The sequence below is a fragment of the Chelonia mydas genome, chromosome 11 (assembly GCF_015237465.2).
Source record: "Chelonia mydas isolate rCheMyd1 chromosome 11, rCheMyd1.pri.v2, whole genome shotgun sequence".
NCBI lineage: Eukaryota > Metazoa > Chordata > Testudines > Cheloniidae > Chelonia > Chelonia mydas.
The window spans coordinates 35,502,028-35,528,704 of NC_051251.2; the positions used below are offsets into that span (position 1 = coordinate 35,502,028).

A 26,677-nucleotide genomic window follows, 5' to 3' on the forward strand; every position below is an offset into this window, starting at 1 on the left:
TCACCATACTGGAGTTCACTACATGCCAGTTCCATTACACCATACTGAGAATTTAAGCAGCAGTATTCAAGAAAACAATATTAAGTTTAAGAAATCACAAGAAAAAGCCCACTAAATGCTATAGCTAGCATGCACCAGACCATTAGGTATCGATATTTACATAAGATTAGTCAGTAATTGCAATTAGGACAGATCTCTCCATATAATTTACAGATTAATCATATGATTAAAACATCATGGAAAAAGAGATAAATGTCTCACTTCTCTAGTCACAAAACATTCAATGGGGAAAGTCAGGATTATAGTGACTCCATAGCAAAACCTTCCAAATGTAGCAAGATCATCATCTCTGCAATAGTTTTCAAATATATCTCCTAGAGAACAGTGAAAAATGAAATTATTTCAAATTAATGACAACTGTGGCTAATTATTAGTTGACATTTACACTTATGCAAATAGAGAGATAAATCACCAGAATAACTGTACACAAAAACTTGAGATTTTCTGACCCACTTTTGGAGACATAAATCAGAAAATGATGATTAGATAATCACAAATTACATTCAAAATTAACTTTCACTACCCCGACATTAACAGCATTTTCTATTATTTCTTGTGTTCTCAAGATCATTTCCACTTGAGTATTTACTTATCTATCTATCATACACGTATTACAGGGTTAAGCCTATTGTCATCCTATTTTTTGCAGGTTTCTTTTTTAGATGACTTTGTAAAGGTGCTTCTGATGTTTGTTTGTTTTTTTAATCGGTATGTGACACAGTTTTAGAAAGAAAAACATTTGGTTAAAACAAACAGATTTCCTTTTTGTTATTCTTAGGACAAGAACAATCACATAAGGAAGACTAGATGGGTACAGCTCGAGAGCTGAAGTTCCTGTGTATCATATTACAGGATCTAATCTCAGCTGCAACACTATACTGGGGGATTTCAAACCTTCAAAGCCCTATGTAAACATATGGATTATTAACTGGTAATTCCTTTTGCATCAGTTTACTACTATACTGCTATACAATTCAAGTAAACACCTTACCTAGTGATTATAGCAAAGGACCTGGGGAAAGGTGACCATGGGATCGAGTTCAGGCTGAATGACTAACTTACCATGGAACATGAACAAATCTTAAGACTATACCTACATGGCCTACCAGGTGATTTCCACCTCTGTTTTCCATTATACTATATATGACTTGCTACTTTTAGGAGTCCCGTAGAGCTCAAGAAACAACCAGATTTGTTCTGGAGAAAGAAGAGATTGAGGGAACTGGTGAAAAAGATGGATGATGAGATGGAATTAGTGTATAATATACTATAGTGTATAGTATTTATATATATATATATACACACACACACACAGACAGACCAAATGAGAAGTATGATTTTCCCAGTCCTGAAATATATATTTTTAGTCATTCTGTACTCAGCCAGTCCAGCTAGAAAGATGGGTATAAGCAATGACTAGAGTACGTTGCTTTCCTGGATAAACAAATGTGGGGAGGAGGGGGAGGAAGGGAGTGAAAATCCCCTGCTCCAAGCACAGCTAAACGCTGCTGTCTGCCACAAAAAGATGAGGTGATAAACCTTCTCTTACAGCTTTAAACTGGACTGTAAAAGAATTGTGAAACCACTGAAGAAATGTCTCTAAAATTGTTTGGCTGACTTGAGAAACAATGATGTATTTAACAAATTTCTTCCTCCCTTAATGCTTACCTCCCTCTTCCCATTCACTCCCAAAGACAGAAAGAGAGTGAAATCTGTTTCAAAGACAGCGAGAACCCTATGGTACTTTTCTGACATTAATAATCTAGGCTGCAGTTTCAAAGAAAGTACATACCTGAGTTGTGCATATGAAAAATTTAAACCCTGTTTAGATAGAGGATCCTCAAGGCAAAAGACGGTATGTTTTTAGGAATACTAGACAGAAAGTTGCTCCCTGCACACACCAACCTCCCTCTCTCCTCGCTGCTAGAAGGGAAGCTGACTTTCCCCCCCTCACTTTCTCAGAATGTCTCTTTTCCCCCTCAGCAACTTCCACAGAGATTTGTGTGTGTCAGTCATACCAGTTAGTGGCACCTTAACCACTTGCACTCCAGGGCAATTTCATCCTTAAGGAGTGCAGGTGATGGAAGTATCGTTGCTCCACTCCGTCAAAATTCTGCTGGGCGCATGGGAAACAGCTCTAAGTTAGCCACTATAAGAGCACTGCCAGCAGAACGTGTTGAGGGGATGTGTGGAAACTATTTAAGCTTTTATATGTACTCATCATATTTCCCCATCCACTCTGGCCATGCTCTACTCCTGGGCAGTGCTGTTTATTTTTGTGCTTTGCTAATCCCATGCAATTCTTCCAACAGAAGGAAGCAGTTTTGTGCTAATGTTTCTCCTTGGCGTGGATTTTCCACCAGCGGGGCTCTGCTCCTGGGTCTACACCATCTTCCACAAGCGCATAGACCCTGGGCTGGCTTCTCACCCCACTCCCATATTTTTTGACTATTAAGAAAGAAGGATAAATCCCAGACATTCCTTTTCAAGTATAAATAAAAAGAATGATCAGCTTGGCATTTCCTCTTCTCTCTGTCCTGCAGGGAGTTAACTGAACTCAAACAAAAAGGGTGGAAAGTGTCAGAAGGCCAAGCCTTAAAAATAGATGTGCAGAGTATCTTACCTTCTGTGTAACCGGTAAATGTCACATAGCCACATACAGCAAACAGCACACTGATAAACAGAGCGAGTGAGACAGACACATGAGTGATGCGAGACCAGTTACTCAGAGTGGGTTCTTCCAAAGAGCCATAGATTAAAAAGCTGTTATGATGGCAAACGAATGCTGAAACACACATGGCAATTAAAAAACAAACATACGTTTCATTAAAAATAAAAATTTTGTACCATGCTAAGCTTGTGGACTCCAGGGCAGGGAAATATAGCACAGTTTAAATCAATTCATTATTATAAATACAAATGAATGGTGCAGTGCATGGCAAACATCAAACGGCTTCACATTTTGGATATTTATCTCATTCTACGTGGGTCTCCGCCTTCCACTCAGCCATATGATTCTCACTTCTCATCCCCTACAATGCCACCTGGTTCTCCCCTGCCAACCCCAGACACAGCTTGCCGCTCACAATTCCACTTCAATGTCCAGTGCCTCCTTCTGGTGCTCCCCTCAGGTTTACACCATGACCCACAACAACTACTTAGATTTCTGGAGCCTAAACTATCACTTGATCCTGTCTGGGGCTTCTCTGTTAACTGTGCCCCAGAATGTACAGATGAAAAAATCCAGAGGATGTGACATTTCCCACTCTGGGACGACAGGCATGTTGTGCAGTAACAAACAATAGGAAGACCTCAGAGTATCAGCACACTAGAGCCTACAGAGGGATATCAGAACAGTGGGAATAGAAGTTAGAGTGGGGACTATGCATATCAGAGGATATTTATCCAAACCTGAATAAAGGTTTCATTCTGGCTAATGGAAAAAGATTAGGGCTAGCTCTAATTTTGCCTAAACCAGCTTAACACTATGGTAAAAACTTAAAAGGAAAATGCATATGCCATGCAGGTCCAAACGTAAAGTAAAATTATTTCAACCATTAGGGCTGACTGTAAATTGAGAAGAGATGTTTAGACACACACACACACACTTACCAAATGACATCACCCCAATGGCTTGTATTGCATTAGACTTTGCAAATATCCAGGCAGTCTCTGTTTTGGGTCTAAAACAGAAATTAGTTTTAATTGAAAGTCCCCTAGAGGTGATCGATGATTAAAATTATTTTAAAATACTACATATAACACAGTAAGGCTAGGCAGATCCTTCTGAAAAGAACTCCTTTGCACATTCGATCATGATGCTTTGGTAATAAAATGCTTGTCATTCAGAGATATCCCTTTTCCCCCTTGTATTTATAAAAATATCATTTCTGGAAGTGCTTATGGCAATGATGTGCCAGAACTTTTAATGAACAGTTCTGGTATTGAAACTTAAAAAAATAAATAAATTACCACATCCAAAGAAGTAGCACACCTGGAAATGGCAATCAGGACAGTGAAGGCCATGGTGCTGACCCCATATGGGGTCAGGTTAACCAAATAACACCTTAGATCTCTACTCTGAATATTAAGGGGCAGATTTTTCCTCTGGATCTGCACATGTAGATCCTGAGGATTTCAATGGGATCTCCACATTTGTTCCTAGGGCTTTAGTCCAAGTGGGACAAATTCTGCCCTCGTTCACATTTGTGCAACCCACTGTCCCAAATAGGTCTGTTCTTCAGGGAATGATATTCCCTCTGGTATGGAAGGTTTAGCACATCCTTAAATTTGTTTCTTACCACAGGGCTCTGGGGAAGTACAACTAGAACAGTCCTGCATGTGGAGGAGTTTAGGGTAGGATAAGGAAGGAGCCAAGGGATTCCGTATTATGTGTCTCCAATCAACCCCCCACAAGTGGTGTGGAAGAACTGCAGTGACCGTATGCCAAAGCAGCAGCCAGCTGGGACAAAGGAGAACTGCTGTAGCCCTGGTTGGTAGATTTTGGTCCCTCCTCCCCTTATACACTGCCCCTTCTCCCCTAAATTTACTCAAATTTTATGCAGAGGAAATACATTTCATTCTAGGGGCTTGTCAAAACATGAGATTTTTCCAGATATACTTACACAGTTAAACTGCAATAGCTAAATTGGTATAACTCCCCATGTGAACACTCTTATTCAGGAATAAGGGTACTTTTTTCAATTTAGCTTGAACTGCTTCCAAAGCAACATAAGCTAAAACAAACAAAAATGCACTCTTTTATTCTGGTAGAAGGGTCTGCATAGGGAATTAAATTCACCTTACGAATAAGTCCCCATGGAGGCAAACCCTAAGTGTATGTACTGAAATAATCAACAGTCAAACAAAACAGTTTCCACTACATGAATTCATGTCTGACCTGTTGTCTCTGGGCTGCAGTTACCATTTTGATTTATGTATTTTTTAAATTGTGCATAATTTTATCATCTTATTATACAGAGTCTTGACAGTCTAAACTGCTGTCAATCTCCATGATGGCAGAACGCAGCTTAGATTAAGGCCCAGAAACAAAAATTGGCAACAAACTTTGTTAAATCAGATCCAGAGTTTGATACATGAAATTCCATCCTGTAAAACGAATTTAGATGCTCCATATACATTGATGCACACTCTGGGGAAACAGAGAAGCAAGAACACCCTTTTCCTAAGATGCAATCTGTTCACATACCAGATGGCAGCTGTATGCCAACTGAGCACTTCTTTTACAGAAGTTCTACAGAACAGACAAAATGGCATTACAGTGGAGAATGCTGCCATACAGCTAGCTGCTGATAATTTTGCTTGCTTCAATTTCCACTTTGTTTTGAGGGGAAGCTGCTGCCACCTGCTGCCTCAGCTGCTATACTCTTCCTTCACTGCAAAACAGCATGTCATAACCATCACACCACCTCTGTCTCTCTCTCCCCCTCTCTGTTACTAAGTCAGCTCTTTCAAGCCGCACTTTCCTTGGCAGGTGCTACTTTAGATATTATTGCTGCCAAACTTTTAAACCTTTTCAAAACAGATTTATTTAATTTTTTTTGTTCATTCTCTCCTCCCCATTCATTATCTTCCGACTTCTTGAGAGGTGTTGGGCTTTCCCTAAGAACAGATTTTAATAACAGCATTGACCTGATTATTCCAGCCTCTCTATATAAAAATGCTGGGGTTATTTATAAATTATATTCCTTTACTATTAAATTCATATCGACCAAATAGTAAAATCTTCATTTTCCATCTTAGAAATATGGCTTATTAGATCCAGCTGCATATTTGGCCCTGATTCAGAAAAGTATCCCTATTCATGACAGCACTTAAACTTGAAGTGAAAGGGTTTTAAGCATATTCTTAACTGTAAGTATATGCTGAAATGCTGTTCTCTATCAAGACCTATATACATATTTTATTAGAACTGGTTCAAGCTGAGCTCTTGGTTCACAGGGACAGAGTACAGTCTTTACTACAGTAATGGTTTTTTTTTAAGGATTTCAGATTGTTTTTTCAGCTGAGAACTGGGAAGAAGAAGAACAGATGAGGTTGAGAGAAAAAGGAAGTTCTGTGGAAGAAGAGGCTAAGCATATTCCAGCCTTTATATCCTTGTTTATATTAGCTTGTTTGGGGAAATCTCCCCCAGCTTTACTACTACCTGCTCTGAGTGGGGTGAGATAACATAATAGCAAAAGCACCAGTGCTCTATCTGCATTTGTGCTTCCACAACTGCTACCACTGCTGGGGCTGCAGTGCTCATAAAGGAAAGACATAGCTTAAGTGAGCAATAATCTATTATAAAAATAAGCAGATAGTATACATAAGAGAAGTAAAGAAATGGCTTTCAAATGTAAACAAATAAATGTATTTATTGATATGAGTAGTAGCAGTACTGGGTTCTGAGGCCTATTAGTATAATTCAAGGACTATATTAAGATCATGCCTGTAAACAAGAACACTGAGACCAAAAATCAATGAGCGAAAACTAGTATGTCAGAAATTAGGCCATGGTGGACAAAATCATGAGGGAATGGGCTCACCCACTACTCCCTTTTTGATTCCTTAAAGAAAGACTTAGGGAGAAAAATTCTCTCCTAGAGCAGCAGTTATCAACTCGAGGTCCAGGGCTCACAACCAGGTTTCAAGGGGTCTGCTAAGCAGAGTCAGCGTTAGACTCACTGGGGCCCAGGGCAGAAAGCCAAAGCCCACTGCATGGGTCTGAAGCCCTGGGCCCTGCCACCCAGGGCTGAAGCTCAAGCCTGAGCAATGTAGCTTTGCAGGGGCCCCAGGCAACTGCCCTGCTTGCTACCCCCTAACACTGGCCCTGACTTTTGTATGCAGAAAATCAGTTATTGTGGCACAGGTGAGCCGTGGAGTTTTTATAGCTTGTTGGGGCGGGATGGGATGTCTCAGAAAGAAAAAGGTTGAGAATCTCAGTACTAGAGCAAGCTTCGTCATCATGGCTGCCAGACCCACCATCTCCTGGGGCCCCAGGCCTTTCTCATCCTGATCCTGAGAGCTGTCCTGACCAGAATGGGCCAGAGAGAGAGACCCAGGTGACATTGCCACTTCTACTGGCTTCATCTGAATCCCACACACCACCTGGGATGTGAGACTCTCTCCCCTTCCCCTCCCCCGCCCCAATGTTTCCTTTTCCTTCCCCACCTTAATTTTTTTTTCCAATCTTCTTTTGCCTTCTGTTTAATAAAAGTCTGCCTTAGGCGGCCAAGACTGCGTATTCTGCAATACTGCTGTAAGCCTGTGACCAGAAAGACAGCTAAAAGCAATGTCCTGTAACAGCCAGATGCTGGTACAAATTTGCCAGGTTTCACAGTAGCTGATAAGACTGTGTGTTGTGCCTGTGTTTTTCCAGCAGTCAGATTGCAAGTGAAAGTAAATACCAGAGACAGAAGGTGCATTTTCTATCTCTGTTTTTCTGTTCTCTCCCCTCTTGCATGTGTTCATCTTGTTTTGTCTTTTAGGAAATGGAATCAGACTTTAACAGCAGCAGGAACTGCAGCAGCTCCAGCCTATCTCAACTCCTCCCCCAAAAAAGGACACAAATTACCATCTGAGACGTTGTCAGTTGAGGGTTTTTTCCCTTCTAAAAACTCTCTCCAGCTAAAGGTTAAAGGGCCATTATTACAATGAAGGCTTTATTTAATACTTTACATTTCAAATGCTCTGTTTTTCCTTCTTTTCTGTATCTTTAATGAAGGGTTAAAAGGATTTTTAATGGTGTGTTTGGTCTCTATATACAAACCCCAAATCTTGTTAAAAACTGTTTAATGTTGGACAGAGACAAGGTCTTGTTAATACTTTCGACTCTTCGGGTGCCTTTATTCCATCTAAATTAATACAGCGACACATCACAGAACTACTATGCTATTAAGCCTGATTGGTTCTCTCTGAACAGGAGAAAAACTCAGGACCTTAACTGCAATAGTATTTCAGGTCAGGATGAGGTATATTGGAGATAAGGTAGGAGCAAGATTACTGGGAACATGGTTGCTCTGTTCCTTGCCATCAGATACACGCTCATGAAACAAATAAAAGATAATCACAAAATTTATCAATTATTTAAAAACAGCCACCACAACTGAAGCTAAGATATACCAACTAAAGCCAAGCTATTGAAAAATTAATGCCTATATTCTGTCTAAATGCATGCCTTAGTGGTGGGGAGAAAAACAAATGAGGCTTTAGTTGGGCTTTATTTTCATTGATATATGTTAATCTAAGAGAATTTTGATTTGTACAAATATAAAAAATAATTCTTTTTAAAAAAAATTGAATCAGTTTCATCCTTTGTTCAACACTGACAATTTCAAATCAGGGACACCAGCAATTAAATAAGACATAGCTATTCATTGCTGGCCAGTTTACTAAATATGGTATATTTATTAAAGCACTCTAACATATTGAAATGGAAATGGATTAACAATATTTAAAACTAAACCACGATAGCATTGTAACAATTTAGTTCTATTGCAACTGGAGGTCAGATTTTTTTCAGCACACAGACATGGAGAAAACTAATTTATATTATCCTTTGACAGAATTGTGTACTCAAAAAGAATTTGTGATATCTTTCTAACCAAGATTTATGATCCTAAAACCCTTTCCATTATAATATTAATGGTAGGTTGTGACAGACTGACAATTTCCTGCAATATCCTGAATGCACTTTATTGACTTAAATTAAATGTTATTGAATAGGATTAATACCTTTCGGTCAAGTGTATTAAAAATAAAATTGCATATGTGTTGTTGTGAAATTGTATGTATTTCCAGGGGAATGGTAAATGGGAGAACTGCAGTGGCAAATTCACTCAGATTGTAATATCTCCAGAGAAACCCACCCCTGGAAAAGTAAACATGTATGAGCTCAAACTAGATTCTCCATGGACTAACAGACAAAGCAAGGGGTCTTGGATAAATAGCCTGGTTTTAAACTGGGTTAGGGCCTTCTTCCTGATTCAGCAAAATGGACAGGATCCCTGGTCCATGGAGGACCCCAATCCTTAGGGTAGGGTTGGAGGGTCTGGGTGCTTGTTCTGAGCTAAAGCTATGATAAACCAGTAATCACAAGGAATAAGCCTTGGGTAAGGGTTTGAAGGACTGTTCCTGCCAGAATCCATGCTAGGGTTAGGGTTAGCGCTGGTAAACTTATTAGCATGTGTGTAGGCAGTGGTGACCTGGAGCCAGTTTTCACCGGTTCGCTAGAACCGGTTGTTAAATTTAGAAGCTCTTTTAGAACCGATTATTCCTCGAGGGACAACCAGCCCCGGAGCACCCATGGAGTTGGTGCCTAAGGCGCCACTTTTGATGTAATCAGTGGGGGGAGCGGCCACTCCCCCTGTTCCCCCCCAACTACGCTACCCCGCCCCTAGGAGCCAGAGGGACCTGCCGGATGCTTCCTGGGAGCTGCCCCAGGTAAGCAATGCCAGGACTCCCCACCTCGGCCCCCGGCAGGTCCCTCTGGCTCTTAGGGGCAGGGTGGGCACCCAGTACGGTGTCCCACGAGACCCTTCTGTCTGATTCCAGGGTCAGTCAGGGGACAGCGGAGAGGGATGGATGGGGCAGGGGTTTCGGGGGGGGGGGGGCCATGACCCCCTCGTGGGGTGAGTAGGGAACCGGTTGTTAAGATTTTGGCAGCTCATCACTGTGTGTTGGTTCTTTTATTGTTTTTAATACATTTTCTCTGTAATACTTTTTATCTTAAGACTAAAGTAGGCTTGCACAGGAAGTGCTGTGTTGTACCTCTGTAGCAATTCACCTCTTAACTAAAGAGAAAGCAAGAAGGTGTCCTTGGGTAACCTCTCTGTGCTGGGAATAACACAGTTAAGGCAGGGAACTGTGCAGCCTGGAAATACCCCAGTCAGAAGGGAGAGTGGAGAGACAACAGCGAAGGGCTGGAAGTCTGAGGGATGGTGCCTTTGTTGGAAATAAGCCTGAGGGGAATACAGGGGCAGTTACCCTGAATTGTGAGACAGGTTATATTTCTATAATATCTTATGAGTTAACTGAGCATTTAAAATGCAACCAGAAAAAGAAAATAATGGTTTTGATACCACTGACATTTAAAAATTATTGTAAAGCTCATGCTGATTTGAAAATGGCCTTCATCACCACATGCATTTCTTTGCATGAACATTTTTAAATTAAATGGAGTTTTTTACAGCTATGTAAAACTCCTGTAATTCTGAACTTCAGTTACGGGGTTGTGAATAGAGATGTCTAAAGAGTCAATCTTTTAAAAGTAAGAATACTCAAGAGTCTGCAGGAGTGCTGGAACAATTTGTATAGTGGGGGTGCTGAGAGCCACTGAACCAAACTGTAAACCGTGTACATGCTGGAAATTACTTCAAACCATGGGGTGCTGCCGCACCCCCAGCACTCCTAGTTCCAGCACCTATGAGAGCCTGAGTACCTGCTGTTAATAACTGGACTGTGTATTAATGACATGAAACACTAACTGCTCTAACTGAAACATAATCATCTAGTCTGGATATGTGACACCAAACTGAGATTGTGCTATTTGGGAATAACTGCACAAAAGTAAAATCCTTAAACCTAACTGTACTCAGGAAGCGTATCCTATCCTATATTCTTAGAGTAAACCACCAAACCTCTCAGTACTGGAACAGAACTTAATAACCACAGTTTGCACTACCTAATTTCCACATAGTATCCATACAGTGCAATATCACACATTCAAAATTATATATATTATATCCCTTAACATTTTCCTTAACATGTAAATTAGGAATGGAAAGAATGTATCACTCAATTAAGTTGATTTTTCTGTTTTCATAGGAAGCATTACGATGTCTGTCCCTTTTGGGACACATTCGTCAATCTATTCCTGAACTGGAGTTTAAAAAGCAGAAACTAAGTAGCAGTGCAAAAACACTGAGCTGTATAAGCAAACACTAATTGTGATGTCTAGTGCATTGATAGATTGAAAGCCAGGAGCTCTGGAATTCTAATTCCACCTCTTACATTCATTCCCTCTATCTCAGTGGGGGATGAAAACTATACAGGTTTTAGCAACCTTCATGGAACTTAAAGGGAGGACAAGTTGGAAGAGTTTTGAAGAGCACCAAGAAGTCAGTCTGTGTGCATAAGGATAGCTGCAGGTACAATGCCTTGAAAAATAGTTCTCATAGTAAAAAGCTAGTTTAGTTTTAGAAACATGGAGTCTGGCATCCAATACATTAAATAGTTTCTTCTTTGAAAGAAAGAGTGGAGGGGCTTAAATGGAAATTGAAGTGAAAGGCCACGGAAGCTAGCACAGAGAAACTCTAAAAGTAACAACAATCACAAGGAGAAAAGGCTGTCTGACAGCGAGGACAGGAAGGAGGTGGAACATGAAGGACGACAGATGCATCAAGCAAGAGTACAAGTTGTAAGAAGAGCAGCAAGGAAAAATGTATGGGGCCATTTAGCCCTGATACCTGCAGCAAAAATAGGAGAGGATTAAACTGAAAGAGATCCTAAGGGAGGTTACTAGCCCAACCAACAATTAAGAGGCCACAAATTAAATGAAGCCAACAGCAAGACAGAATTGGCAAGTAATTCTAATTGCTTACTATAGTGAGGTGTGTGGCCTGAGACGTATGTTTCCCAGATAAAGAAAGTAGGACTGTATTCAGTCTCCAGGATACCAATAGAATGTATACCACAATAAAGGTGCTGGCTAATGTAAAGAATGCTGGGGAATCCCCACTGTTTGTAGTCCAGGAACAGAAAGGCTACAAATGCTGTTGTGGTGGAAGGTGCATCACATAAAGCTCTGGAGTCAGACCCAGACAAAATTGTTTGGTCACAATATGATCTGGGTCTCTTTTTGTTATTAAAAAGTTAAAGTCTCCATCACAAAATCCATTGTGGGGGGAAATCATTCTGTCTGTAACATTGTACACTGTCAAATAAGAGACAGCGAGCCTGGCTTTTCAGAATATGGAGGGAGCAAGGTTATCTCTGATTTCAGCCCAGCCACACGCAGCAGGTATAGAGAGCTCATTGAAATAAAAAAGCATTTACAAAAGAGGAACAGGAGTCACACTTTTGTACTAGATGAGCTGCATGTTTTGCAAAAAGCAAAAGACTTCCATCTTCTTGAATGGAAGATCGGTGATAAAACTGTTATATTAAGGTGAAGATTGGCAATTATCAAGATGACTTTCTTCTAATGGAGCACCCAACAGCAGATGTAATTCAGGTTTGACTTCTAAATTTATACACTTAAATTGTGGAATTCAGTTTCTGTTTTGTAGCAAAACTGTAGAATGAAATAGGGAGTGTGGAATGTTAGTTTTATGCTCTGGATTAAACTATTTCAAAAACTGTAGCCACTGAATTTAATCTGAGTCAACATTATGAAAGCTAAATTAATAATGCTCAGGTTAGCCTTTAATTTCTAATTGACAGAGGTCTTTCTGACCATCAAGGAAAATAAATAACTAAAATTAAGTGACATCATCTAAAGTTCTGGCATGGCCCTACTTGAAAATAATTGGTGTATTTCCCTACTCTTTCTCAATGAACTATTTAGCAGTGCTATAAATATAGAGTGTCTTTGTTTTTACTTTTGGATTTCACTATATGGTATTTTCACTTTGGTTATTACATGATTATTAAGGAGCAAGAGAGCATCATATTCCTACTTTCATCTTGTTTTCCTGAACACTTACTGTTTCATCACTGATCAGCTGCCAGATGCAGAATTCTCTCACAGCTACATTTATGTGCAATCTTTAGAGGTTGCTCTCAAAATTTTTGTGGTGATTTATTTATTATGCAGGCACTGACATAATGGTATTCTTTTTTAAAAAAACATTAAAATGCTCTGTCTGTATAAATGGCATTACTTATTATCCCTTTTCTATCAATGTTTATTCATAATTTCATCCTTAAGACATGAAATAGCTTGATGCAATATTAATTTGTTTGAAGACTGTTACATTCTGAAGATGAGATAATCATAACCCATTGTTGTTTTTGAATGTGTTAAAAAATTAACCCGGTATAAGCAGGTGAAAGTAAAATGAGGGAGAAACAGTCTTTTTTTTTACTCCACAACCTCTCAAATGTAATGAGGGCAAAAACTGGAGGTTGCACACTGGATGTTCTTAACAGCTACACTAACTATCAGCTTCAGACTGCAGTGATTATTTATTTATATAGGTGACATGCAATGAAAGCAAAACTGAAAAAAATATATAATGCCTTGACTCTACTTATGCCATAAGGGGAAAAAAAAGTCAAACCAAAAAATATCCTGATGCAAATATAAATTATTTCTGAAGCCTTCCAAAAAAAATAATTTCCCCCTCAGTCCCACTCCCTTAGTCCCACACACAAAAAAGCAGATATCTTAGTTTTTAGATTAACTGAACATTAACATTAAAGCATTGTTTGGAACTGAACAATGCTAAATTACTACAAGCCTTCCAGAAGAACCTCCCAGGAGAGTTATATGCAATACAATAAAATTGCATTTCAAATGAAATAAGTGTGGCAAAAAGGTTTACTTTAGGTCTGCCTCTTGGCCCATTTTGACTGTACCCTAAGGACACCTGAATAGACAATTTAAAGCTTAAGCTAACCAGTGAGACTTTAAAATTTTCTCAGTTACATCAACAATAAAGAAAAATACACGACAAGCTTATAGGAATACAAAAAGGATTTAAAAGAAAAAAAGGCAGACTAAGTTAAAAATATATTTTGGGTCCCCCAAGATATATTAGAGAGATCTGGCTTACTTTCCCAGTCCCCTCTTTAAAGGCAAAGGGAATAGAAAACCCTCTAAGAGCCAAACAGAATTCAGAAGCCAAAGCATCCATCCAAAGACACTGGTGGCGAAGGAGGCTGCACCGAACTGTCACAAGACAAGGAAAAAGAAAAGGAGTACTTGTGGCACCTTAGAGACTAACAAATTTATTTGAGCATAAGCTTTCGTGAGCTACAGCTCACTTCATCGAACAAAGAAGGAAGTCCATAATTGCTGCTTTAAAAGCAAGAATAAGACATGCAATATAAATAAAATCTAACATGGTGAAGGCAAGCTCAAATGAGGACACAAATGCACTATTTGTTGAAAATGGATGAAATTTTTTTAAAAGCCACAAGTTTATTTAACTTGAATCTGATAAACCTCTGTAAATCCAAGGTCTAATCATGCTAGTAGCTTAGAAAGATGGAATTCTCTCATTCCTTGTACTGGCTTCGGGCTCATTTCTATGTTAATCAAGACCTGCTGTACTGATACACTGCTAGCACCATACCGGTATCACCACCCCTTCTCACTCAGAAAGACACTTATTCTTCCCAAACTTGGACTGACACCCATCTGTCCAAGCAGTGGATGATTTGATATCCATTCTGCAAAGAGAAACATGTGCCCCATCTCTTAAATGTTGCAAGACAGAAAGACTATTCCTATTCACTCCCCTTTAGCAGATGGGATATTGAAATGGAACTCAAGAGACCTGGGTTCAATTCGCAGCTCAGGCAGACACATTCTCTGTGGTTTTGGGCATATCATTTAATGTAGCTTCTACCTCAGGTCCCTGACTGTAAAATGGGGATATATGGCCCTCATCCACTAGTAAGTACCTAGATCAGTGGTGGGCAACCTGCAGCCCACGGGCTACATGTGACCTGTCAGGGTAATCCACTGGCGGGCTGCCAGACACTTTGTTTATATTTGCACAGCCACCCGTAGCTCCCAGTAGCCGCGGTTCACCGTTCCCAGCCAATGGGAGCTGCGGGAAGCAGCACGGGCCACAAGGACGTGCTGGACGCCGCTTCCCGCAGCTCCCATTGGCCAGGAATGGCAAACAGCAGCCACTGGGAGCTGCGGGCGGCCGTGCAAATGTAAACAAACAGTCTGGCGGCCTGCCAGCGGATTACCCTGATGGGCCGCGTGCAGCCCGCAGGCCACAGATTACCCACCACTGACCTAGATGATCTATTTGATCACACACCCATCAATAAGTGGCATGAAGTTTGAGCTCTTGTCATATAAATAAACCCTGCACTAGCACCATTGCAAAAGCTATGCATAAAAAAATCAGGGAAGTCACAGTGTACCCCTGTAAGAAGAAAATTAAAACCTGCATGTGATGGGGTGGACTAGTCCGAAGGCCCTCTGTTAGAGGTCTTATGGCCCTGCCTCTGCTCACTCCAAAAAAGAGCAGAGGTGAAGTCCTCCAGGCAGCCTAGAGTGGCTGCAAGGGAGCAGCCAATCAGAGGGACTGCTGGAGCAACCAATCAGGGGCCAGAAGGGCCACATAAAAGGAAACAGCAGCAGCAGAGCAGTCATTTGCTGCTTGGAGCTTGAAGAGCGAGAACTGGGTGCCTGGCTGGAAGAGCAGCAGGACCTTGGACAGATCACTGCAGACAAGTTGATCCCAGGGGACTGAGCCCAGAACTTAGCTAGACCAGGCAAGGGTATCATGATGGGCCCCGCTGGTCTGGTTGAAGACTGAGCCCAGGCGAGGGCTGATGAAAGAACACTAACCAACGGTACCGAGAAGGGACACTGTTGGGCTATTAAAGAAGGCAGTGTCTCCAGGAAGGATGCTGTTACACTGCACCACTAACACTAGTGTACCTACAGGCACATAATATTGCAGAAGCCAAGCATCACTTTGAAAGAGCATGCAGGGGAGGGCAGCAGGGAGATGTACTCAATGGTTGTGCACTGGAGAAAAGAAAGAGCTCCATGGTATACTGTAACCTAATGTTAGGGTCAACCTATAAAATAAGTCTAGCCCATCAGGTGTCCCAACACAGGCCAATGGCTTCAGGCAATGGCAGCACGCTCTCCTACAAAGACATGTATTGGGAAGCACCATTGGGAAGCACCATATTTTGGTTTTGTGCAAGGTGATGTGGGAGCAAACTAGTCTCCCTTGTTTCCCTTCGGAATAAATAATTTTGAGATTTTAATTCATTCCAGGCTTAGGGTCAGTCTTCACAGGCCTAATTTTGCAAACTCTTATACACACAGAGTAGGCCTTACACATGTAGTCCCACTAAAGCCAATAGGACTATTCATTATTTGCTTGGTTCATTTGTTGTAATAAAAGGATGGGAAGCACATTAGTTACCTTACATTTGTATTGCTATTGTCTCATTTCCTCATTAAAAGGAGAGAATACTAACTGAAAATGAAAAGGTTTACACAATGAAAATATGTCTCATTCTAAATACACAACTAGAAATAGATACCAGAAAAGGGTATATGGGGCTTCTAGAAAAGTTAGTCTCTTTATTAGATTAGATTTTGAAAGGAGAAGGGTAAAAAAAAAAAGTGTCTCAAAGAAGCCTCAAAGTAATCTACCATAAAATACCAAAATCACTTTTAAAAAAATCATTGTTGTTTTAATTTTAAAAAAACCCTGAACAATGCCCCATGCTTTACAATATCCTATTCCGATAGTGTTACCATAGTAACAAGGTCATCAGCAGCAGCCCTAATATATTACTTCATTTTTGACAGAGGAGTTAGAAATCTCTCTTTCAAATATGCATTTAACAAGCTCTGTGAGAAAGCACAGCTTACGAGATCATTCCACTGAAGCAAAACAAGGAAAAACACACACAGTGCTGAATGGATCATCTTTTATGGATCATTCACATGTACATTTGTCACATTTTCAGAAACAAGACTGCCATTCTAGCTACCATGCCAACACTAAAAAAAATATGCCCTATGATTGGCTTAATTATCAGACAGTGATCAAACAAGACAAATAAATGGTTATGTGAAACAATGTTCAAACAGTTATGCTAACAGCTCTGTGGTGTATGAAGCTACTTCACATACAAACACTGAAAATACTGCATAAACGAACCCAATGGATAAAAAATTAATTATACGTTTCCTTACTATGGCAATTTCACTGAGGACACCGTTAATTTAACAATAGATAAATCAAATGTTTGGGTTTATGAAGAAGAAGCATTAGAGCCACAAACACCTTGCTGTAGCAGAATTACAAAAATGATTACCACAACAAATGCATGCAGTGAACCATCTGGAACACTGCAACGCCAAGTATTACTCGAAGTGCAGTAGAGTGCTGGACTGCAATTTCCGCTTGCTCATTCAGCTGAGAATGATGTAATGCTGTTTTTATTTACTGTATAGGTCAACCTTTTTTTGTTTTCCCCTATTTGTTTTCCAGTTCTGGAATTTGAAATAATTGTTTTAATGAACAGTGAAATGTCAATATTAATTACATTAATTTAACATCAGTTCCAACTTGACTGTCCCCTATGTGAAAAACAGTTAGACATGACATTTCAAGGACATCTACTCTCAGAATCATCATTTCTGAAATTACTATCTTCGAAGGAGAGAATGAGAAGAAATAAAATATCTGAGATAGTATCTACAAGCAACACATCCTTATGAAAAAGTAGATTTAATCTAATAATTTTAAACCACTACATATTAACCCAAAAAAAACATGCAACACAGCATTAAGGGTGTGCTGTAGCACAAAAATGAGCAAGAATACAGAATTTTAAGACTGAAACACCATCCTCAATCCATACTACTTTGAACCGGATTAGGCCATTAAGGCACTGACTTCCTTTTGCACTCATGCACCATTCCGGGAGGAATTCTGGAACAATTGTGTCTTAGGAGCCATGATTTCTCTGCCAACACTCCACCATGCGCAGGGAGTATGCCCACTAAGCATTCTTTGTACAGTTGGCTTGCTACCTAGACTAGTGCTAGAGCAGAGCATGACTATGGCCATACTTTCCCCTTTGGAGTAATTCAAACGCACAGATGCAAAATGGAAGCAGTCCCTATGCTCTTCCAAGCACACAACTGCTACTGTAAATGGTCCCTTGCTCAGGAAATGGAAGAAAAAGAATGCCCTTCCTTGAACCAGGCACAATCTTTCTTTTTGTCGATGGAACCTGCTGCAATAGTGGGCGATCTTGTATGCCATGTGTAAAATGTTCTAATCCCAGGAGACAGCTGCACAATGTAGGTGAATTAGGGATGAGATGTCAGCCATAATGTGATTAAACTACAGAAGAATTTAAAACACCACATGCGTAGCTGCATCCCTTCCTTTTCCCTATATCATAAATTCTAATCTCAATAGACCTGAATGGCAGGTTTAAAACAACTTTTCATTTTGCTATTAGTAAAATGTATGTTATTTCCAATCCTTAAAAGAGACAAGACCTGGTGTTTTAGTTCTACACATAAGAATGCAAAATAATAAATAATAAAGTTCATAAATTAAATAATAAATAATAAAGTTCACTCTGTGGCAGCCAGAAGTGATAAAAAAATACTTACACTAGTGGGCCAAGGGTTGTTGTCCTTATCATCACAATGACCAGGATTACAGTGGTTAAAATCAGAGAAATAAAAGATACCTGCAAATTACAATCCAAATGTTTTATCAGTTCGCTGGTCAGAATTTCAGTAGTTTTAGCAATGTATTACTCTATTTGAAAACTTTCTTCAAAAAAGTGAAATTAATAGCATAACTACATTTTTTAAGTGTCTGCCTTTCCATAGAAGCAGGTCTTTGTTTTTAAAGAAGCATTCCAAGATTTCCGTGTTTTATTTGCTGTCATTGTCTTTTAACAGCTTTATGACCAATTGAGCCTTTAGTCCACTGCTACTACAAAGAGTCTTGTTTGCAGAAATGCTGGGCATCTCTGGTTCCCCCTTATTTCATTTAGAATTGTGAGTGCAGACCCACTGTAGCTATCATTAAAAAAAAGCTTATTTATGAGTAAATGGCAAATGCAATTATGAAGGTCCAGGATTTTTATTTATTTATTTATTTTTGTCGACAGACCAATGTTTGTATAGCAGCATATATGGCTCCCTGCCCTTGTATTTTGAGAATGCAGGCTGGCTAGTCCCTTCCTGTGAACAGCAATGTTTTCCTGTATTTGGGTAGTTGTATAACACAACATGATTTGAAATTATGAAACATCAGACAGATTCTACCCAGATGTAAGCAAGTACAATTTCATGGAAGTCAGTGAAGTTGCATCTGCTGACAGCTGGTCTGAATTTGGCTTTATATCTTTTAGGGCACATGAGACATCTATAAATGTTTTAAGCTTGAGGTGTTATAAAGCATGCAATTGTAAAGACATTTAATATACATAGGCATTAATTTTGCATTCTGATAAGCAAGGACATAAGTGTCCACCTGCAGAGATGAGACTGAATAACTGGAGTAAAAATTTGCCCTGATTGGCTACTATTGCTTCCCCGCTGTCATCATCATACAAATGATTTGAGCTACATTCTTAGGGGGAGATGATGATGTAAGATTAAGTAGCTGCAAACCAGATTGTGGTCGGCCCCTGGGCATAAAAAGGGTTGCAGTTTGCAGCATTGGTCTTAGAGCCAAATGCAGCCCACCAAATTCACCTTACTTCAATCAGTTGAGTGGCCTTAGTAAGGAGAGGAGCTGATTAATACTCTAGGCATGCCACCAAAATGTTCTACTCTTTCATTACAAATTAAAATTCATTTCAATATAAGCAATCCATGCCTGTGAAGAAAGCGATCAAAAATTCAAGTTAAATCTAAGACTGATTTCAGAGCACAATGAAGAAAGTTCATTTTGTTGAAAGTTCCACATTAAAAGAACTAGAATTTGTTTTTAATACTTTTAGAAATTAGCAATATTTGCAAGCAATCCAAGCAACAAAGGCGATATTTACAATAAATGAGATTTTATTCATGCTAAGAGGAAATGTTTGCTCATTAAACTGTTTAGGTCTTCTTCTATAGAAAATTATAATTTAATGAAATTACAGAATGTTGAGTTGTTTTATACTGCTAATAATTCCATCATTTCAACATTTACTGTAAGTATATTTCATTTTCATTCAATCAAGTTATCATGAATTTAAAGTGCTTGTTCAAAATGTGATAAGTCCCTTTACATTCATTAAGGACCAGATTGTGATCTCTTTTCCCATGTTGTATAGTACCTTGCAACATAAGTATTCCCACGGAAACTGATGTAACTAGTTGGGGGAGTAAGTACTACCACATCGGGCCCTAAATTTGATGTGTGGTTTCTTTAGGAGGGAAGTAATAATTTAATCTCTCAGCTAACATGATGTTATTGGCTTGTATTCTGTTGTACTTAGGACTTCAGAACAAGTCCATCAGCACCAGAACTATTCAGTCATAATGTTAAATTCACTTGTCTGAGCCACACAATAGGACTCTTCAAATGTATTCTACTCTCCTAAAATGCACTGAAGGTTCAACATCCATTTAAGTCAATGGAAAGTCTCCCAATGATTTATATGGGCAGTGAAACATGCCATGAAATCCCAATGAAAACAACAGGGAATACACGAAAGAAGGGAGAACAGAATAGAGATGTGTTTTGCAAAAGAAGATTTTAGCCTATCATGTGCTTTACTGTGCTGTAAAAAACTGTTGGCAGTGTAACTGGACATTCTCTAAAAATATAATAAGCTGCATTTAAAACAATGATTTGATATAATTGAACCAAGATATTCATTGGCATTATGATTTACCTTTGCCAGTTTTGCTATGTCACGATAGAGAGACATAGGCAGGGTAAAGATGATGGTAATACACAGAATAATGACTTGGCGGTAAGTAAGTAAGTTATCTGGACCAACTAAAACAAAGGAAAAAATTATATATTTAGATTTCTCTAAGAAATGGATGTAAGGAACAGATAAGTTAGATTTGAAACCCTAGTAGCAAGGTACCTTAGACCATGCCCCAAAACTGAAATCAAGGAAACTCCCACAGATATCAAGGTTAGGCATTAGCTGGCCTTAGGACAGGTACACCTGCCCAGTGCATGCTCACAGGGATTTTGTGAGAATAAGTTGAGTACATGCCAACATACGTACAGTATTGTGTGCACCTAACTATGAAATTCCGACCCAACGCGCATAGATATATTATAAACATCCGTCATGGGTGGGATTTTAGAAAGTGCTCAGTGTTGGCCTAACTACTCCCACTGAAATCAGTAGAGTTTTACCACTGACTTCAGTAGAACCCAGTTAGTCTAAAACTCAGTGGTTTTGAAAATCCCATCCTACCTGCACATATATAGCTTACAACAGAAAAATCTAGCCCTCCAACGCGAGGTCTGAAGCAACATCAAAGTTTCAGCTGTGTAATCCATCAGTCAAGAACAAACCCAAGAGTCTGTCTTGGCCCATTCACTCTGCACTTGCATATGGCAGCGGACAGAATTTGATGTGCAGCTCCAAGTGAACCCTGGTTTTATTATTGGTAGTTTGCTCAGTTGAATAGATTGGTATTGTTTTAACGCTCATGCTGGGAAGCCAGATTTTTTTTCCTGTGTGTAAGAGGATATTTCATTTTTAAAAAATCTTTTAACGGGGCCACAATATTTTGGATTTATCATATTAGAGAATGTCCTAAGTGGTACATTTGTAATACATGTTCAGCTATGTAGAAATGTTATTGTTTAAACAGACATTAAAGAAACAATTTGCATACAATCTAACATTGATCAACAGAGCAACAACAGTTCTGGATGATTATCATAGCTGATACCATTAAGTCCCAGAGTGCAGGATATGCACTGCACCAGCTTAAGCCATGACCTTGCAATCATATGACTTGGCACAGGAATCTACTACCATCAGGTAGTAGGACTGGAGCTGTAGAGTGCAGGAGAAGCACATGTAGACATTAAAAATATATAAATAAGGTTCTTTTAGATTATTAGGAGACTGTACAATAGGTAATTCATGGAGGAAACAAGGGCCATATTTACTTTAGACAGTGGTTCTCTACCTGTGGCCTGCGCGCATGTAGCCCAATTAGCACACAGCTGTGTGTGCTAAAGGGAGCCCGTGCGGTAGGGTCTGGGTTTCCACCTGCCCCGGCACGGTGTGTTGGGGCTGCCAGCCTTCCCCACGCGGCAAGCACCAGGGGTCCTGCAGGGTCTGGGGTCTGGGGCTCCAAGCCAGGGTCGGCAGTCTGGAGCTGCTGCCCAGCCCCCAACCTCCAGGGCAGCCGCCCGGCCCCATGCAGTGGGAGTCCAGGGTTGGGGTCTGGGCTGCTGCTGCCCTGCCATCCGGCCCCTGCAGTCCAGGTAACACATTGTGGGCCGCAACTGCTTTAGACTGACACTCTACCTAGTTAGTCTCACCCCAAAAAATGTTACATAACCACTTACCTCCAGGAATTGTTTGAAAAACTTTAGTCAAAGTGTCTCCTGTTATTATGTTGTAACTAATCATGGCTTTAAAAAAGAAAGATTGCTTTAATACACATCAGATATGATATAAAGGCCCAAACATATACTACAGACTTTTAGATTGCATGCAGCTGAAACCCTTGCCCCCCATCCTGGCTGCCTCTTTTTTGGCTGATTTTCTGATCTCCCTGCTGCATTCAGCTGCTCTTCACAGATCTCCTTTCATGTTTGTTTTAAAAGTTAAATCAAGAGTTACAGAACCAAAACTGGGAGCATTAAGTAATAGATGTGAGGACTTGAAAGGGACCCAGACAGATGAGCAAGACAGTTGAATTTTGTGCCCAAGGACACTTACTTCAAAAGGGAAAAAAGGCTTTTATAATTGCCTCTGCTTTCAGCAGTGATTCACGGACAGTCAGACCACTTTCAACTTTTAGTTTCTATTAGAAAAACCAAATTATGTGCATTCAACAGTTCTTGTTTTATTTTTATAGCCAGTCCCATGGGATGCCAAATGCATGGAGCTGTATCACCACATACTGTAACTTGTAAAATCAGCTATTGTCCATACTTTTTCAAGAACAGTAGTTGATTTTACAAGACACAGTGAGTGTCACTAAAACTGAACATTTGTCCATCTGCAGTAATCCAGTTCCACGGTGTCTCAGATTTAAAGATAGGAAGATACCAAGATTACTTCAAGTAGCTCTTACAGAAACACACATTTTAAATGGCAGCTGCTATTCACTATGTGGTGATGTGTGTCTAGATAAGTGAGAGCCGGATAGAGGCAGTAAGTTAAAGGTTCCCTAGCACTAGTGCAGAGTCACTGAACTCTATCCAATATAATGGCAGAGGGACTAAAAACGATAATGCAAAGAGAAAGCTAAAATACAGGGCTCCTCACTTAGGCATCCATTGACTTTATTAGGAACCTGAATAAGGACTGAAGGATTGGGGTCCAAATTTACACACACACATTTCTGAACTAGAAAAAATACACACATGTGGTCTTTATTACGCTATCTCCATTCATTTGTACACACACAAATCCTACAAACACTTATGCATATACTTAACTTTACTACTGTGACAGTTCTGTTGGACTCAGTGGAACGGCTCATGATACACATGTGCTTAACTTACTAAGTCTTTGCAGGTTACGTCCACAGTCTTTATTATCCTCCTCTATTTTCTCCGATAAAGCAACTATTATTTTCCATACAGAAAGATTATGGGCCAAAGTTTTCCAAAGTAACTAGTGATTCTGGGTGCCTCTATTTTTGAATGCCCAACTTGACATGTTAAAGGGGCCTTATTTCCAGAAAGGGCTGATCACCCACTCTGTGGATTTCAGGCCCGTTTAATGTACCTTATGTTGAACACCCAAAAATGGAAGCACCTGAAATTACTACTCACTTTGGAAAATCTTGGCCGTGGTCAATAGAACAGATTTTTACATTAAAAAAAAAAAAATAAAGAACCATATATTGAGGCAGTAGTCTCACATATGTGTTCTTTCCAACACACCCGGACCTATCACTGGCCCTTGAAAGCACAAGGTTCAAATATAACTAGAGTGAAACCCTGGCCCTACTGAATTCAATGGAAGTGTGGCCAGTGACTTTAATCGAGCCAGGATTTCACTTTTTAGAATGTATATGATAACCTGATTAAATACATACTAGCATGTTTTCTTATTTCAAGTAAGCAAATATTACAAGACAAACTCTGAAGCTTTCGATTGTTCTATAAAGATGTTGTTTATTAAAAGGATTTATTTTCTTGGGTTTTTCGTGAGAGTCATGAAAAAATTGCCTAAGGATAGGCAATATTTCCATTTTCCTTGCCAAAATAATGAAAAACAAACTAACTCTTTTCATGGGTCCATTTCTAAGTATTTTTAACTTCAACAGTATCTCCCTCTGGTAATTCAAAAAGGATCGTTAATTATAAGTTTACAATATATAACTTTATAATGATCTTACCAATAAATGGATATAAAAACTGTAGTGTTGAGAGAATTAGATATCCTATAAAACCATATGATTTATTGACCAGTTCCTGGTAGCTGTTCGTTCCAGAGAGGTTTCCTCCTTTAATCAGTAATATAATGGAATAATCTGTTAAAATAATATAGAAGTAATATTTGAGACCGTAATTTTTCTATGTTCTGAAGAAATAGTTTGCAAAGTATTTAAAAAAAAAAGGCAAAGAAAGCAATCATTAACTGAAGCAACTATAGTCAACAGGAAGGGGAAGGGAAAGGAAAACACTGTGGTTCAGTGTGTGCATATGCCCAGCTATCATCCTCTGGAAAGAGAGGGATTTGCAGGCCTATGGTTGTGGCATTCCAACTGTCAGAGATCCCTGAGAATCCAAAGAGAATTGGAAGCCCATCTTTCCTGCCCAGGGAGTATGTAACCCACCCTTTCTCCCTCTCTAGTAGTGGTTACAACACGTATAGAAGTTGGTGAGCCTGCTACAGCCTTGGCTAACAGAGCAAGGTCTTTTAGCCCAGGCAGTACAGACTCATGCTTTTAGGACCAGAGGGCCCAAGATCAAAAAACTATCCAGTAGCACAGCATTATGGGTAGCAGCCCCAGACAATGTGCCTGTTTCCTAACACAGCAGTGTATACTGCTTACAGGCCCCTACAAGTGCCCCACCATATTTTTTTAAAAGGGCACTTCTCTCATTAAATAATTGATATAGTGATTAACAAAAAAATCCAGCAAAAGTGTTACTAAATACAAACAGTATGAACCATTTCTAAAACTATCTGTGCCAGGGTCCTCAAGCTTTCCCACTAAGCTGTTGCTCTTTCCCAATCACCAACAGATGCAAGATACCTGATCCTTTCAGTTGCAACTGCAACTACCTATTTGGCATGTTGAGGTTTCCCTCTTCCCCAGCACACCACTGCAGCTCTTCCACTGGGTGAAGAAACCCAGCTGCCACTTCTACCACCACTGCTTATTCAATGGGCAGGAAAGATGGGGCCCACATCCCACTACTATGTCATGTGGACCAGGGCCTCCATCTTCTCAGGATGGCTGCTGCTTGTCTGGCTTTGAACGCTTTCCTAGAGCATTGGGCCCTGTATGTGGGGAGGGGCCTTGCCAACATACACCATGAAGTAGAGGACTTTATAATCTCCCCCTCCTGCACATATTCCTCTATTGGGGTGAGAGAAAAGCCCCCAGGGCCTGCTAGCCTGTAAGGGAGGACTCTCTTGCCATCTCTGTGAGGGCTGAGGTCTCCCTCCTGGTGGACAGACCACAGCCCACCTGAAGAGAAAGACTGGTGGGCTCATAGAGGAGCAAAGTCCTAGGTCCCCTGAAAAGGAACAGCAGCAGCAAACTAGATTTCCTCTGCTCTCTAGCCTGCCCAAAGACAGAATGCAGGTCAGGCAGGAGAGAACCCCCAACCCACCTGAAGACTGGCACCAGGTTTCCCCCACCATTCCAAAGGCCTTTTATGCAGATGGCATATGTCACCTTATCTTGAAGAGTGGAGAAACACAGGAACCCTATGTGTGGGTTTGGCTAGAGCTCTGGATTATTTTAATCCACTACTGGTTGATGGGTTGTGCTTTAGTTTGGGGGCTTTGGGGTGTGTGTGAGAATGACCTGTTTTTAATTCACCTTTCCTTTTTACTTAATTTCTATATTTATGTTTTGTCTTTTATATTCATTTTACTAGACACAAATAATGTTTATACACGAAGATTTATTTTATCGCAGAGACCAGGGATTGAATGCACATGAAAATGAATTATGCTCTTATCCAAGACAATACCACTTCAGGAAAGAATTAAGAATACTGATAGAATTACTTCCAGACCAAACCTCAACCATTTCTGAAGTATACTTTGGCACCTTTACCAAAGCACAGCTTGAACTAACACTAAGAGTTAGCTACAGTAGACTGCTGGAACAATTTTTATAATGGGGTGCTGCTGATGGAAACCATGTATTTGGTGTTTGTTATTACTACTTCAAGTCAGGGGGTGGAGCAGCACCCCTAGTTCCAGCACCAATGGTTGGCTATGCTGAGATGTTCTGGTGAGGACAAGCTACAATGCAGAAGTTACTGCCCTAGTGCTGATAAGTTTTGCCAGGTAGTTCTGCCTTGCCTTGCCATCCTATTTCTATTCAGGTTTCAATCTGTCTGTTGTCTACGTGCAATATGCTCTAGTAGCTAGTAGCTGTTCCTTTCAGTGAACAGCATCAGTATTTATCATCTCCTGGCAGATGTTAAAACTGCAGGGCTTGTTTGAAACACTGCTGAGTATAGTTATAAAATGCCAACAGATAAGTGCATAATTCAATAACATTTCACATATCCTTTATTAATTCTTC

General features: G+C 39.9%; 1 protein-coding gene across 4 annotated transcripts in view; it reads right to left on the bottom strand.

Annotated features, from left to right (window-relative positions):
- SLC38A11 (solute carrier family 38 member 11) overlaps positions 1–26,677 on the bottom strand; it is a 42,496-nt gene that overhangs the window by 7,444 nt on the left and 8,375 nt on the right. For 3 of the 4 annotated variants that reach the window (XM_043525553.1, XM_043525555.1, XM_043525554.1), the window contains 7 exons: positions 24,302–24,436; positions 22,293–22,358; positions 20,638–20,744; positions 18,410–18,489; positions 3,673–3,743; positions 2,684–2,845; positions 262–374 (listed from right to left, as the gene is read on the bottom strand). In XM_043525553.1, the coding sequence (XP_043381488.1) occupies positions 262–374; positions 2,684–2,845; positions 3,673–3,743; positions 18,410–18,489; positions 20,638–20,744; positions 22,293–22,358; positions 24,302–24,436 (734 nt within the window). Of the gene's footprint in view, positions 1–261; positions 375–2,683; positions 2,846–3,672; positions 3,744–18,409; positions 18,490–20,637; positions 20,745–21,664; positions 21,772–22,292; positions 22,359–24,301; positions 24,437–26,677 lie in introns of all 4 variants that reach the window. The other variant, XM_043525556.1, reaches the window with a different exon arrangement.